At 39.5% G+C, this 14,976-nt stretch overlaps 1 protein-coding gene across 4 annotated transcripts in view; it reads left to right on the plus strand.

The window, feature by feature from the left end:
• Window positions 1–14,976, plus strand: part of meak7 (MTOR associated protein, eak-7 homolog) — a 40,644-nt gene that overhangs the window by 19,777 nt on the left and 5,891 nt on the right. For 2 of the 4 annotated variants that reach the window (XM_052027964.1, XM_052027960.1), the window contains 3 exons: window positions 4,150–4,268; window positions 8,669–8,848; window positions 12,540–13,445. In XM_052027964.1, the coding sequence (XP_051883924.1) occupies window positions 4,150–4,268; window positions 8,669–8,848; window positions 12,540–12,659 (419 nt within the window). In that variant the 3' untranslated portion in view covers window positions 12,660–13,445. Of the gene's footprint in view, window positions 1–4,149; window positions 4,269–8,668; window positions 8,849–12,539; window positions 13,451–14,976 lie in introns of those variants that run through there. The other 2 variants (XM_052027962.1, XM_052027963.1) reach the window with 2 other exon arrangements.

Raw genomic sequence — 14,976 nt, forward strand, 5'->3', positions numbered from 1 at the left:
TTCGGGGTGAGGAAGTCACTACCGAGTAAACACTGGAGTGTCGTGGAACATTTGGATTTCGTGTGTACTCTCTCTCTGTTTTTCTACATCTACATCTTATCTTCAGACAACGGTGGTTGTTGAAGAAGCCCTTGCTCATGTTTCACCTTATGGCTTGCGGAACTGAACTTTAAGAACCATTCAGGAACTGGGAGTTTTGGACTTTGTCACACACACACACGAAGAGTTTAGTTTTGGGGTTAACGTTCGAGGTTTAACATTCTTGAATTCTAACATACTAACATTTTTACTTTTATTTTACGTATTATCATAAGTAGTGATTAATAAAATAGTTTTTAACACTGAATCATGCTCAGTGTGTTTCTTTTGCTGCTGGTTCGTGACAAAATTGGGGGCTCGTCCGGGATAGTTCCCAAGGTTAACGAGTGTCGTCTGGGATTGTACCCCAGATTGACGAGATTTGTTCGAGATTCAATCCAAAGATTTTTGAGGGAGGTCTGATAAATTCTTTTTAATTGGCTTGTGTGTGTGGAAACCAGCAGCAATGGATATTAAGGCATTTTTGGAGTCACCAACCCAAAAAGGATTGGAGGTGGCGAAAAAGGATGATTTGATAAAGATTGCTACAAGGCTAAACCTTACAGAAGTAAAGCAGTCTATGAGAAAGGCAGATATTCAGAGACTGATAGCTGGCCATTATGTGGAAAAGAAGGTGTTTGAGAAGGAAGTGTTAAAACAGTTTCCTGGCAGTGAAATAGCAATTTCTGAGGCACAGGTGCAGCTGGCAAAGATAGAGGCTGAACGAGAGCAAAATAAATTAGAAGCTGAACGAGAGGAAAAGAGATTAGAGGCCGAACAAAAGCTAACTCAGATGAAGATAGAGGCTGATCTAGCAATGAAGCAGATGGAATTGAAGAGGATGGAGCTGGATAGTGAGGAGAAGGAGAAACAGAGGCAGCATGAGTTACAAATGAAGCGTAGGAGTTCGGAATCTGATTCTGATGATGGTTTTTCAGCCAGCAGGGAGGTTCGATTAGTCCCTCCGTTTGAAGAAGATCAGGTTGATCAGTATTTCCAACATTTTGAAAAGGTTGCTGTGAGTTCAAACTGGCCAAGGAAAGGATGGGCTCTTATGGTACAGAGTGTGATTAAAGGTAAAGCTCAAAAAGCTTATTCTGCTTTGTCTGTTGAGGATGCAGCTGATTATACCAAGGTAAAACAAGCTATATTGAAGGCCTATGAATTGGTCCCTGAGGCTTATAGACAAAAATTCAGAGACTTGAGGAAATCTGCAGATCAGACTTATATGGAATTTGCCAATGGAAAGAGAATATGTTTTGAACGATGGTGCCTGGCTAAAAATGTAGATGGGGATTACGATAAATTGACAGAATTGATACTGGTGGAAGACTTTAAAAGATGTGTTCCAGCTGAATTAACAACATATTTAAATGAGCATCAAAAGAATTATTCCACCATAGAGAAAGAATTACTGTCGCTTGTTTTAGCCTTGCAACATTTCAGTGTATATGTTTGCACCGCTCAGAAACCATTGACTGTGTATACAGATCATAACCCATTGGTGTTTCTGAGCCGAGTCAAAAACAAGAACAGAAGGCTGTTAAACTGGAGTTTAATTTTGCAAGAGTTTGATCTCATGATAACTCACATTAAAGGCAAAGATAATGTGATTGCTGATTGTCTTTCCCGATGTTAAATGGGAAACATATATCTGTACTAATCTGATAGTCTGTAGTTGTGTAGCATGATAATTATTAACATTACTAACTGTATGCGCGGTTAAAATTTTCTTGAAAATTTTTTTTTAGGTGGGAGGTGTTACGGACTCAGTGAAAGTCCCTTTAAGATAGAGAGTGTGTGTGTATGTGTGTGTGGGGCGTGCTTACGTCAATAGAAGATAAAGGACGTAATGACATTGTTGAAGTAAGAAGAAGAAGAAGAAGGAGAGAGAGAGAAGGGAGAGAGACACCAGCCTGCTTGTTTTCTCTATCGATGGATGAGAAACAATAACTGTGTTTGCCATTGAAATCCATGTATGGAAGTTGGAAGTAATCCGGTGGAGTTCACTTTGTTGCTGACCTGTAGAAGGAAACAGGTATTTGTGTGTGGACGACCACGGTTCGGATGCTTTTCGGGGTGAGGAAGTCACTACCGAGTAAACACTGGAGTGTCGTGGAACATTTGGATTTCGTGTGTACTCTCTCTCTGTTTTTCTACATCTACATCTTATCTTCAGACAACGGTGGTTGTTGAAGAAGCCCTTGCTCATGTTTCACCTTATGGCTTGCGGAACTGAACTTTAAGAACCAGTCAGGAACTGGGAGTTTTGGACTTTGTCACACACACACACGAAGAGTTTAGTTTTGGGGTTAACGTTCGAGGTTTAACATTCTTGAATTCTAACATACTAACATTTTTACTTTTATTTTACGTATTATCATAAGTAGTGATTAATAAAATAGTTTTTAACACTGAATCATGCTCAGTGTGTTTCTTTTGCTGCTGGTTCGTGACAACTGCCAGATTCATACTTCGTGTAGAGTATCATACAACTGCTGTCATGAACACTTGTGCAATAATAGCTGCAACTGTGTGTACAAATTAGCATTAAAACCATGTTTTTAGGATGCATTTTACTACCATGTTATAGAAAGTAATGTGGGTGTAACCATAGGTAAGATATTTATTTATTAGTCACATGTACATCGAAACACACTGTGAAATGCATCTTTTTGCATAACTGAGAATATGCTGGGGGCAGCCCGCAGGTGTTGCCATGCTTCCGGTGCCAACATAACATGCCCACAGCTCCTAACCTGCACGTCTTTGGAATGTGGGAGGAAACCGGAGCACCCGGAGGAAACCCACGCAGACACGGCGATGACATACAAACTCCTCACAGACAGTGGCCGGAATTGAACTTGGGTCGCTGCTGCTGTAATAGTGTTACGCTAACCGCTGCACTACCTAGCCTGTCAACTCAAAGTAAAAATGTTTTAATAACTTTTTTATAAAACAATCATTTACCACAGTGTCAAAAGATTAGGTTTTGTTCTTATTTCTTTGGACATTCTTTGAGTTATTTATGTCCATGGATTTGTTTTATCATTTCCCTCCCTCTTGACAGAGCTGAAAAAGAGATGAGCAATGCAAGTTTAGAGTAGATCTCTAAAATTTTATGATATGGGGTAAATTAACCCTCTGTTTTCTTTCCCCGTTAACCTCTTGGAGACACCAATTTGCCAGTGCAGCAAGAGGTCGTTTGTGAGCCTTCACTTGCCGGCTATTATACATTCAAGCCATGCACAGTTCCACTGAACACAGGCAATAAAATATGGCAGCAATGACTTCTGCCTGTTGGCCCACTGTGCTTGCTTCCATCCTCTGGCTCTGACTGCATCTCGTTACTTGAAGTGTTCTGTACAGTAAGTTCATCTCCCCTGAGGTGGACTTGCTGTTGCAATTTAGTCAGCAGCTCATTGTTCTCTTGCAGATTAGCTGGGTTGACTTTTCAAATTCTAGGAACTCGTGAGTCACTGTGATCTTTGAGGATGTGAAACTTGAGACCAGCTGGAAATTTAACCAGGTTCAAACAAAGCAGCAATTTCCAATGTGCCAGATTGAGCCAAAAATAATCATCTCTGGTTTAGTTCTCACAGCTTCGTTTTTCCCTCTTAATTAAAATTTATATATTTTTATTATCCATATTCCTTATTTGACGATCAAGAATGTCTCCTGCTTAAAGTGAACTTTTATTATTAGCTGAATGGAAAACCTATTCATTGCCCAGTTCATGTTCTTTCATAGATTTGGGCACACAATCCAGTTGATGCATCAGTGTAGTACTGCCAACTGTTGAATGGCCGGAAAGACCCACTCTGGTATTTGAAGAGCACACACGTCTCTGTGGCCACACTGTCTCAAGCGGATTATCCAGTCAATCATTCATTGGCTGATTTTTGAAATTCTGATGTGTGCAAATGATTGCTGTGTTTTCCTACATGACAACACTTAAGTGATCCATCAACAGTGACAACATCCTGAAGTTGTGATGAGTTGTATAAATGTAAATTTATTATTTTCCAGTAACATATAATTTAATTTTGCACTTTTTGTTGTATTTTGCAGGGGATAGCAGATGCTTTTTATTTACTCTTAGTCCAAATCTGGGGATCTACACCTGTACAGGTTACAATGACCACTACATGTACCTAAACCATGGCCAACAAACCATGCCAAATGGACTTGTGAGTATTGGGCTAGCCTAACTTCGATGTAGAAGTACTTAAGTAAAAAGTAATGTGTAAACTCCTTTAAATTGGAATACATTGTTGAAGACCATTTGGATTACTACTTGTGATATGTGATCGCTTACCTTGTTCTGTTGGACATTTTAGAATGATGCGTTAAAATATGTTTCGCACCATCTCTTAACTTTTCCACCCTTGACTAAGGTTAAACTTTCCAACTTTTTCATGTACCTCATCTCTGTACATTCTTGTTTTTTTTTGGTAAACACATATTGCTGTAATCCTGTAGCCAAAATTATGCATTTGCTTTCAAAAGTCTAAAGAAGAAAAACTTTAGCTGAGATCTACTTTGACAATTAGTTGTGATTTTTTTTTTGTTTTAAAGTTCCAGTTGCTTTAAAGTGCTAGGGGTAGCAAGTTATTGCTGTAGTTGCATGAGCAATTTAAATAAAATCTAAAGATTGATATAGCTGTAAGGGAGTGCTGTGCTCTTGGAAATGCTATTTTTCTAATGAAGCATTTACCGAGGTCTTGTTTACACTCTCAAGTGAATGTTAAAGATCTCACAGTATTATTTCAATGAACTACATGGGTTTAAAAGAACATAAAACATTACAGCACAGGACAGGCCCTTTGGCCCACGATGTTGTGCCGACATTTTATCCTACTGTAAGATCTATCTAACCCTTCCCTCCCACATAGCCCCCTATTTTTCTATCATTCATATGCCTATCTAAGAGTCTCCTAAATGTCCCAAATGTATCTGCCCCCAAACCTCTGCCGGCAGTGCGTTCCACACACCCACCACTCTGTGTAATTATAAAAAAAAACCTGCCTCTGACATCCCTCCCATACCTTCCTCCAATCATCTTAAAATTATGCTCCCTCGTGTGAGCCATTTTTCCCTTGAGGGGGGAGGTCTCTGATTGTCCACTTGATCTATACCATCATCCATGATGGTTTGTGGAAGCTCCCTGTGCACGTATGATCACATTTCCCACATGACAATGGCAACTACATTCCATGCTACTGTGGCTGTAAGGCATTTGGCATAAAAGGGATATGGAAAGTACCATCTAACTACAAGGCTTCTTTTAAGCAGTTTGGATTTAAAATATTGAGCAAATTTGCACAAATTAATTTAAAGATATCCAAATTAAACTTGGAGAATTTTGGAGGGGTCAGTTCATCTGTAGGAGCAGGACTTTGGAGAGTGAGGCAGTGTATGCTGAATAAAACCATGATGTACCCGCTAAGGCAAGCTGGATTCTGCCTGCCATCTGCGTGGGCAGACTCTGCCCATTTCCTGGCTCTTAACCTGATCCAGGTATGGAGGGGTAATTCCCAGCACCCATGAAAAATTGGGAGAGACATCAGCAGCCTACTGCTGAGGCCCTGCCCCAGAATACCCTGACAGCCTTTGACAGGACGCAAGGTTGGGACATGCCTCACCTCCTGTCAAAGCTACTAAGGGTTTATTACAGTTATTTCAATGTAGATAAAATTTATTTGTACACAAGAAAATTATTCAAACATTAAATTCTAAGAAATAATTACAATCATTAAAATATATAATAACTGTATTCCACTTATTTCCCTAAGAATCCAGATCAGTGGGGTGGCTGCTGCTTTGCTAAGACTGACTGGTGGTAGATTGGAGAGGCAAACTCCTTGGTGTATTATTGGGGAATCCCAGCATGTTTGGACTCTACTTGGAGACGGGTGATGGAGCAGCGACATTCGGCACACTCCTGATTTGCAGTGGGTCTGCACAAGTGCCCACCTTGTACACCTGGATGTGGCTGAATTCCCTTTGGAACTGTGAGCTGCCTCCAGCTTGACTGGCACAGGGATTTCCCTTAAATCATGTGGTGTTTCTTCTGGCAGTCAGCAAATCTCTTGAGCGTGCAGCACATTCAGTGTACGAGAGATATACAGATGGGTTTAATATTGCAAGGGTACATCAAAACCAATTTGTCAAAATAAACATTCCAGTTTAGTCTTTTCCATACAGGTTGAAATTCTCCAGTCCTGCACCCTTGGGACCTGACTGGTGCAGACCACAGAAAATCTGGACCACAAAAATTGTCCCTGATCATCTTCCTCTGTGCAGGAGAACAGTTTTTTAAGTAGAAGCATTCCCTCGGTCATGCAAGGGTTCCGAGAGCTGTCCATAGCCCAAAGTTTCTGTAAGTTGGAAATGTTCGTGGCTGAAACCACAAAAGTTGCACTGGTAGGTTAATTAGTACAGATCTTAGTTAATTTTAGATCTTAGAATGAATCAGATTTGCTATCGCTGACTTGTATGACGTGAAATTTGTTGTTTTGCGGCAGCAGTACAGTGCAAAGACATAAAATTACTATAAATTACAAAAATAAATAGTGCAATAAAAAAAAGGAATAATGAGGTAGTGATCATGGATTCGTGGACCATTCAGAAATCTGATGGCGGAGGGGAAGAAGCTCTCCGTCAATTAGTTAATTAGTGCAGATCTGTGCTACAGACTCCAAACACACCAAACCATGGGAGTTGCCAGACCACAATGCAGGATTAGAGGGTTTCAACCTGTATTAATAATGGAAATGGTGGGTAACTTCAAGTGTTTCATAGTCTCTTGTTTTAACCCCTATTCAACCCACCTATTATTGGTTGAAGCATTTGGTCCTAGAATCAGAAAGGTTGTGAAAAACAAAGCAAAAAATGAATGCTGATGCTCATAATCAGTAAAGAGAATGAAAACTGATTTACTCAACGGATCACTGTATGACCTTAGGGAAAAAACAGATGCAAACAAAATCCAGACCAGGGCATTCATTTGTGATGTTGGTTTATGGTTTCATGCTGTGAAGCCTACTGAAAATCTCCACCAGTTACTAGTTTTATTATTCGGCTGACTTCTGCACTTCATCAAAGTACTTGCGACTAGTGGATAAATTTAGAAATCTTGCTAGTTAAAAGAATTTGTAGTTTTTGTACAGAGACCCAAGTTCATAGTCCAGGCTGACCCTTTATTTGCAGTATTGTCGGTGTGCTGTCCTGTTGGAGATGCTGACATTAGGATTAGATGTAACACAGAGGCTCTGCATACCCTTTGTGTCGATGTTAATATCACATGTGTTACGGACTCAGTGAAAGTCCCTTTAAGATAGAGTGTGTGTGTGTGTATGTGTGTGTGGGGCGTGCTTACGTCAATAGAAGATAAAGGACGTAATGACGTTGTTGAAGAAGAAGAAGAAGGAGAGAGAGAGAAGGGAGAGAGACACCAGCCTGCTAGTTTTCTCTATCGATGGATGCGAAACAATAACTGTGTCTGCCACTGAAATCCATGTATGGAAGTTGGAAGTAATCCGGTGGAGTTCACTTTGTTGCTGACCTGTAGAAGGAAACAGGTATATGTGTGTGGACGACCACGATTCGGATGCTTTTCGGGGTGAGGAAGTCACTACCGAGTAAACACTGAAGTGTCGCTGGGGTTCCATCGTGGAACATTTGGATTTCGTATTTACTCTCTCTATGTTTCTCTACGTCTACGTCTTATCTTCAGACAACGGTGGTTGTTGAAGAAGCCCTTGCTCATGTTTCACCTTATGGCTTGCGGAACTGAACTTTAAGAACCATTCCTGAACTGGGAGTTTGGGACTTTGCCACACACACACGAAGAGTTTAGTTTTTGGGGTTAACGTTCGAGGTTTAACATTTTTGAAGTCTAACATACTAACATTTTTACTTTTATTTTACGTATTATCATAAGTAGTGATTAATAAAATAGTTTTTAACACTGAATCATGCTCAGTGTGTTTCTTTTGTTGCTGGTTCGTGACACATGGGATAATTTGAAGAAGAGCAGGAGGAAGTACTAGCTGGTGTTTATACCTCACCTAAAAGGTGACACATCTGATTTGACCATTTATACTGTTAATTGTAGGAACTTGTTACTGTAATTCCTACATTACAACAATGTTTGTATCTAGAAGTACTTGATTGGTGACAAAGTATTTTGGCTGGTTCTAAGGTTGTGAAAGCAGACAGTGCCCACTTCCTGAAAAATGTGGTGAGGAGGAAGTTTTATGCATTCGTTCACACCACAAACTGATTTAACTAGTTACATTTGGCTGACTTGCAATTAATTGTATCTAAAGGCATTTTCTGTGCTTTATAAATACGGTTTTGAAACCTTCAAGTCAACAGCATATTACTAAGAAGGCAGATTGTACTTGAATTAAAGCACTCCTGGTAGATGGGAGTTTGTGGGAAAAATCCCAATTGACTCAAAGCAGCACATTTAAAGTTTCCTGGTTGCAGCATGTGACATCAATTTTAATGTTTAAAGTATTTAATTTTAATATTTAATATAAAATTTTAAAGTCATAAAATGCATTCTTCTGTGCCGTTACAGGGCATGGGAGGACAGCACGATTACTTTGGACTGTGGATTGACAGTAACTATGGTAAAGGCCACAGCAAAGCCAAGCCACGGTGTACAACTTACAATAGTCCTCAGCTGTCTGCCAAGGAACATTTTACTATTGATACCGTGGAGGTTTGGATGGTGGGGAATCTCCCTGAAAGTGATCTGGTAGGTTGTAACAGCTTTTTTAAAGAAGCCCTTATGCCTTTGTAATGGTTGCTGTGTTTTTTGTTGTTGACGCCCTCTACAACAGCAGTTTTTAAAACTAGTCTATGCTGCACCTGAAAGATTGAAGATTGGAGGAGGCAAAGAACTTTACTGTCCTGGTACACACCATACAAATATCCAGTCAAACTACCAGATCTGCTTGAAGGAAGGGAAAACAAAATTGCAACAACAAAATTACAAACATGTTTGCTTCTTGATCAGAAATCCTGTATTCGGTTCCCCACTTGTATATTGATCAGGAGCATTACATTTTACTAATTCAGTAATCCATGGTTTTGCATTTACTTCTAATCTGGTTTTAAAAATAGTTTTTGAATAATTCACTTAAACTTTTTTTTAAAAGAAGTCCTTTCTTTGGCATACTATCAATAACAAAATTAATCTGATTTGATACCAGCGACATTGAATGTTTTGGTATTAACAGAACACTTTTTCTGGATCCAAAAATATTTAAAATAGTGAGATTTTTGAATTGAATTTATCTTTTAATTATAATGGCAAGCAAGGGTCAACTGCATTGATTTCTTGGTTGAACATGAGTGGTTATACATGAGGAAGTGAGTTAAGTGGCTTTAGCGATGAGTTTTGGGAATTTTACTGGTGTGTTGCATAGAAGTCTGTCTTTTTCTAGGCTGAGTAAGTTCTCTTGCGATCAGGCAAGTACTAAGTAATGGTTGGAACTGGAAGATGCTATGGTGCTTAGCATTTTGGCTCGTGGATGAAAGAGTGGTTACCAATGCCACATGCCGCCAGACTCGGAACATGTACTCTGCCCGGAATTTTCAGTGGCAATGTTGGTTAGGGTTCACATTTGTCAACATTAGTCTATCAAATTGACAGCAATTTTGGAATTTCTGCGGATGGACGTCTGAATACCGAGGACGTGAAATGGGTGCCAGCAACCCAGCCATCCTACCCATGAAGTTGACAGCGTGTGATGACCGGGCTCACTCATAGGCTAGTTACCCAGACCTTCCAAATGTAACTTGCCTGAAGCTTCTGCAGCGAGTCTGAGCCAAATAATGTTCACCCAAAGCGAGAGAAGCTTTAAATAGTAGAGAACAGCTGTGAGCTCCAACCCCACAGTGTGTCGATTTAAAAATATTTTTCCATGGTTAACAATTTGAAAAATAATTTTAAAAATCTCTGTAATGCATTGCCAATTTAAAATGTTCTTTTTAAGTGTTTGAAGTGTTTAAGGTTTTGAACATTTAAAAATATCAGTGATCAGCTCTTTATCCTGATTTTGTGAGCAGGATTGGCTTTGACATTTCCACTTGATATTTTTTTTAACTTATGCCTGCACCTCACCATTTTCCATTGATGAACCTCCCAGCATTTTGTCCAAATTCACACGAGGAGGATCACTGAAGGTAAGCATACAGTTTTTCCCAAGGCCAGCAGAGAGCGCTGTTGACTCTTCACTGACTGCAACGTCTGACCCTTGAAGAGTTGACACCTTATGGCACCTTTTTATGAAACCCAAAGTGCAGAAGTGGGGATTTTTGAAATATCAGCTCCTCAAATTAATTTTTGCTACTCGATCAGTGAGAGCTGTAGAAGAAATATTTCTTTGTTTTTTTTGCTTTGGCTGAGTTTATCTTGGTTCCATGCTTCCTCAAGCAGAACCTATTTGCACATCTCATGGTCAAAGTTGTTTTAGGAGTCTGTATCAGAGCATTCCTCCCTGGAATTTTGGATCCATTTGAATTAATGCTGGTTTGTGCACGTTAGATTTTGCCAACAATCATTTCCAGGTTGATTAGCGACCATCGTGGAAAATGCCGGGGCACTCCCGGATGTAATTCCTTTTAGTGCCATTGATGTTACCCATTGACCATTGTTGGCAGTGGAGGAAGTGTGTACAGAAACTAGAGCCTTTGGGGGAAATCTATGCTTTTTGTTATTAACTCATTTAAACAAAACAGCAGTGCTTTGTGTGGGTTTGGAGAATGCATTATCGATTGAAATTGTTTGTATCTGTCACATCAATGTCCTTCACACAGCATCTCCCAGTCCCATTTTTCAATGGCCAGCATTATGATCGATAACTCACCAGAACTTTCTGTTAAATGATTGTTAAAACCAGGCCAGTCTATCTCCTGTGAGGCGCCCCTTCAGTTTTCCTCCTCCCCACCTCCCCCCTCCCCATGGCAGCCTTCTATGTTGTTGCACTGTGGCACTTGAGGGAATTGTTTTGACACGGTTCCCAATGATCAGTGTGGCAATGATGCAACAGTTGCATGTTGTGCAGGCAGCTGTGATCAGGAATTGTGCAGGCAAAGTTTTTTTTTTCTGCTCATTATTCAGCGTGGAAAAACACCAAACCAGCCTTTAAACTGACCTTTTCACTAATTTGCATTTTATTTTTGTGTGGGCTCAACCGATGGCAACACCAGTATATCAAAAAAGTGTGAACTCAATTTCTCAGAACCTATCCATCATTAACCCCTCCCTCATTTTCAATGCCGATCCTATTTGTTTATTCCTCAAGGAAACTGACACCATCTTTTAAGCAAGATCTTTTATAGTCTTTCTTTGAGAATAGATTTTACCTGGAAATCTGTTCAGAGAAATTTATATTGGTGCAAAGATTTGAAACTGGATTTCAAAGTTGTATATCTGACAGTGGTCAAAGAGGGAAAATGTGAGAGAACTTTGCACATAGCCAAGGCAAACCAACCCTTACTTGCATATAAGAGTGTGAAATTGGTCCAACCTATTGGCCAAAACCTCTCGGGTGCAGCAAAATAGGTCTTTGTGTAATTACGATTTTAATAACAGGTTTATTGACTCAAAAGAGAATATCATTTGTAATCTCCTTGCCCAGGAATGTATTTGCTAAAATTATCCTTTTTATGAGACACACTTGTACTTCTGGTTTCTAATGGCAGGTCTGAATACATCCTCTTTTGTAAAGTGTACAAAACATATCAGGAAGGCTGAGGATTTGGCAAAAAGAAACTTCGTTAGAAAAGAAATGAATGCTGATTGTATTACTGATGGTATTTACTTAAAGGTTACTGATGAGGGTGCTGGAATTATCAGTAAATCTGCCCCTATAATTACTGTTTGGGAGCTGCTTGTAATTGCCAGTTCATCTTTTGAGTACAATTGCTGGCAACTTGTGCGTTTATAATTCATGCCTTGAGTGCCTCAGAGATAGCAGGTAAGCAAGAAAGCTTCATTTGTGTTATGGAACTGACATTGTTATATTTAAGTGCAATCAAATTTTCTCACTTCTGAATCATGAAGAAAAAAACATTACATAATCTGTTTTTTCAAAATGTTTCATTACTTTCAAACTGTCAGAATTGGGTCTTCTATTTTCTTTTCCCAATCTATATTTTTCTCTTGAAGTGGGTGATTTTAAGTTTTGAGCTTTGAAATGCAGTTTTGGTTTTAATATAATCCACTATCAACTGTGTTTGTTAGCCATTTGTGATCAGCATTAAAGGCAGTTTAATATACCATCATTCATCATTTATGAGTAAAACTATTCATCACCAACTAAGTTTTATTTCTTGGCAATCTTTACGGCCAATTTTCAAAGTCACCCAAATTTTAAGCTGGCTTTCAGTTAATACACTTAAATTCAAGTTTTACAGTATTTGCTTCTTTTTGCTCCTAGACTAAGACCAAGAGTGTACTAGACACCGATCCTGAAGCACAAGCCTTGCTGGAAATGATTGGAAAGACGAGGGTGAGTGATGGACTGCGAGATCCCGGTGGAGACGAAGAGGAAGAATGAAGTGATTCCTAAAAGTGGAAGTGTGGAATAAAAAGTACAATGTAATACAATGTCACCATTATTCCTTAAAACAGGAGAAATCCTAAATTAACCAGCTGATGAAGGCAGAATCTTCTGTTCTTCCACATGAAATAACAATCAAACAAAGCACATTGAAAGATTTGCTCAGTTTTACAGAATGAGCATATGGGCAGCAGAGTATCGTCAATTGATTCCTGGGCTGGTTTTCACATAAGGTAATAGAATTAGATGATTAATTGTTCTGACCTGAACATAGCAGATTTGCAAGAAAGAAAACATAGGAGGTAAGGAAGACCAGGTAACTTTTTTAGGGGAAGAAATTTCACTGAATTTATTATACCTATCTCAGTATATTTCACCCATCACCTAGCACTGAGCAGCATGAATTTAGTTTGTTGCAATTGCTCGGGCCTCATTTGGAGGCAAATATATGAAAATAATTTGTACCAAGTTAATATTTGCCTTGCATGGGAGGTTATAGTGCAGGGAACTCTATTTCAGATTTTGTATTTTTTTTCTCTAAATCTAATCTGCACCTTCATCAAATGGATTAAGATATTGGTCATTTAGTTGCATAGTATTGTGATTTATATAACACAAGTAACTGCAAAACATGCATTATTTAATACTGCTGCAAAATGAATTGTGATGCTCTAATTTACGTTTTCATGAGAAATATCTCAGCAAAGTTCAGTATGTTTAAAAGAGACCATAGTCATGCTCAGTAATGAAGCATCTATGTTGTACTATTAAAAGTAAGGCATATTCTATAAAATGGTTTTATGACATTTTTGAGATGGTATCAATGCAGTTAGTGATTTTAATTAGGAAGTGTCATCCAACTTTACTGGATATACCTGTATAACCTCTCAAACTAGCTTATGAATATTGGTTGTCCATAACCAATCGTTTCCTCTTACTTACCCTCATCTACTTGCTGACCTTTAGATTTGCAGGAATCAGTATAATGTGCACCATGAGGAAAAACAGGAACTGATTCGGAAGAACCACTGGTAGGGCATTACCAGTAAGGATATAACAAATAGGAGCTGGAATGGGCCATCCAGCCTTTTGAACCATTATCAAGATCATGGCTGATCTTGGTGCCATTCTCCTGCTCTTATCTCCATATCTGATGATTCCTTTAGCATCCAGAAGTCTATCAAGCTCTCTTTTGAATTAATTCTATGACCGAGTCCCCACAGTCCTTGAGAACCGAGAATTCCAAGGATTCATCACCCTCTGAGTGAAGAAATTTCTCCTCCTCTCAGCTGTAAACTGCCTATCCCTTTGTTCTGCAACCCTGACCCTGGGTTCTGTCTGGCAGTTGGGGAAACATCCTCCCTTCCTTTGCCCTGTCCTGTAGGAAGTTTGTAAGTTTCAATGAAATCTCCTCTCAGTCGTTCAAGCTGTAGAGAATACAGGCCTCATCTACTTAATCTCTCCTCGCCTATCATCCCAGGAACGAGTCCAGTGAGTCGTCACTGCACTCCCTTTATGGACAGTTTCTTGGGTAAGGAAACTAAGAGAGTCCACAGTACTCCAGGTATGCTCTCACCAAGGCCATAGTCTTTGCATGAAAATTTCCTTATTCTTGTGTTCAAATCTTCTTGTAATGAAGTCGATCATACCACTAGCTATTCTAATGTCTTGTTGCACCTGCGTGTTGTGTTTCAGTGACTTGTGGGCTTTGAACAACAAAACTGCCCAATCGCTCACCTTTTTTTAAAAAATATGCTGCTTTTCTGTTTTTGTTTCTGTTCTGTACCCCATAGTGGAGGGCCTCATGTTTTTCCACATTGCATTTAATCCACCATCTTCTCACCCACTCACTCAGCTTGCCTATGTCCCCTTGAAGCCTCTTTACATTATTGTTTGTACTCACAGTCGCACTTAGTTCAGCAGCATTTAGTCCTCTCACGCAAGTCATTGATGCCGATTGTGAATAGCTGGGCTCTGAGTACTAATGCCTGCGCTGTTCCAGTTTTTGCATCCTGCTGACCTGAGAATCATCCATCTCTTCTCACTCTTTTATACGATAAAGAATTCTCAATCCATGTCAGTGTATTACCCCCCCCCCCCCCACTCCATGTGCTCTAACCTTGTCGATCAATCTCCTGCATGGAACCTTATTGAAAGCCTACAGAAAATTCTAAAACAGTATGTCCACTGGATGCTCCTTAGCTTCCTCAAAAGGACTCTGGCAGATCAATGATTAGCCAACAGTCTGTGCTGATTCTTCTCAATCCTATTCTTTTCAAGGAGTTCTATTATTACATTCTTTGGTGGCTGTGGT

This window comes from Pristis pectinata, chromosome 13, assembly GCF_009764475.1.
Source record: "Pristis pectinata isolate sPriPec2 chromosome 13, sPriPec2.1.pri, whole genome shotgun sequence".
In the NCBI taxonomy this organism is placed as follows: domain Eukaryota; kingdom Metazoa; phylum Chordata; class Chondrichthyes; order Rhinopristiformes; family Pristidae; genus Pristis; species Pristis pectinata.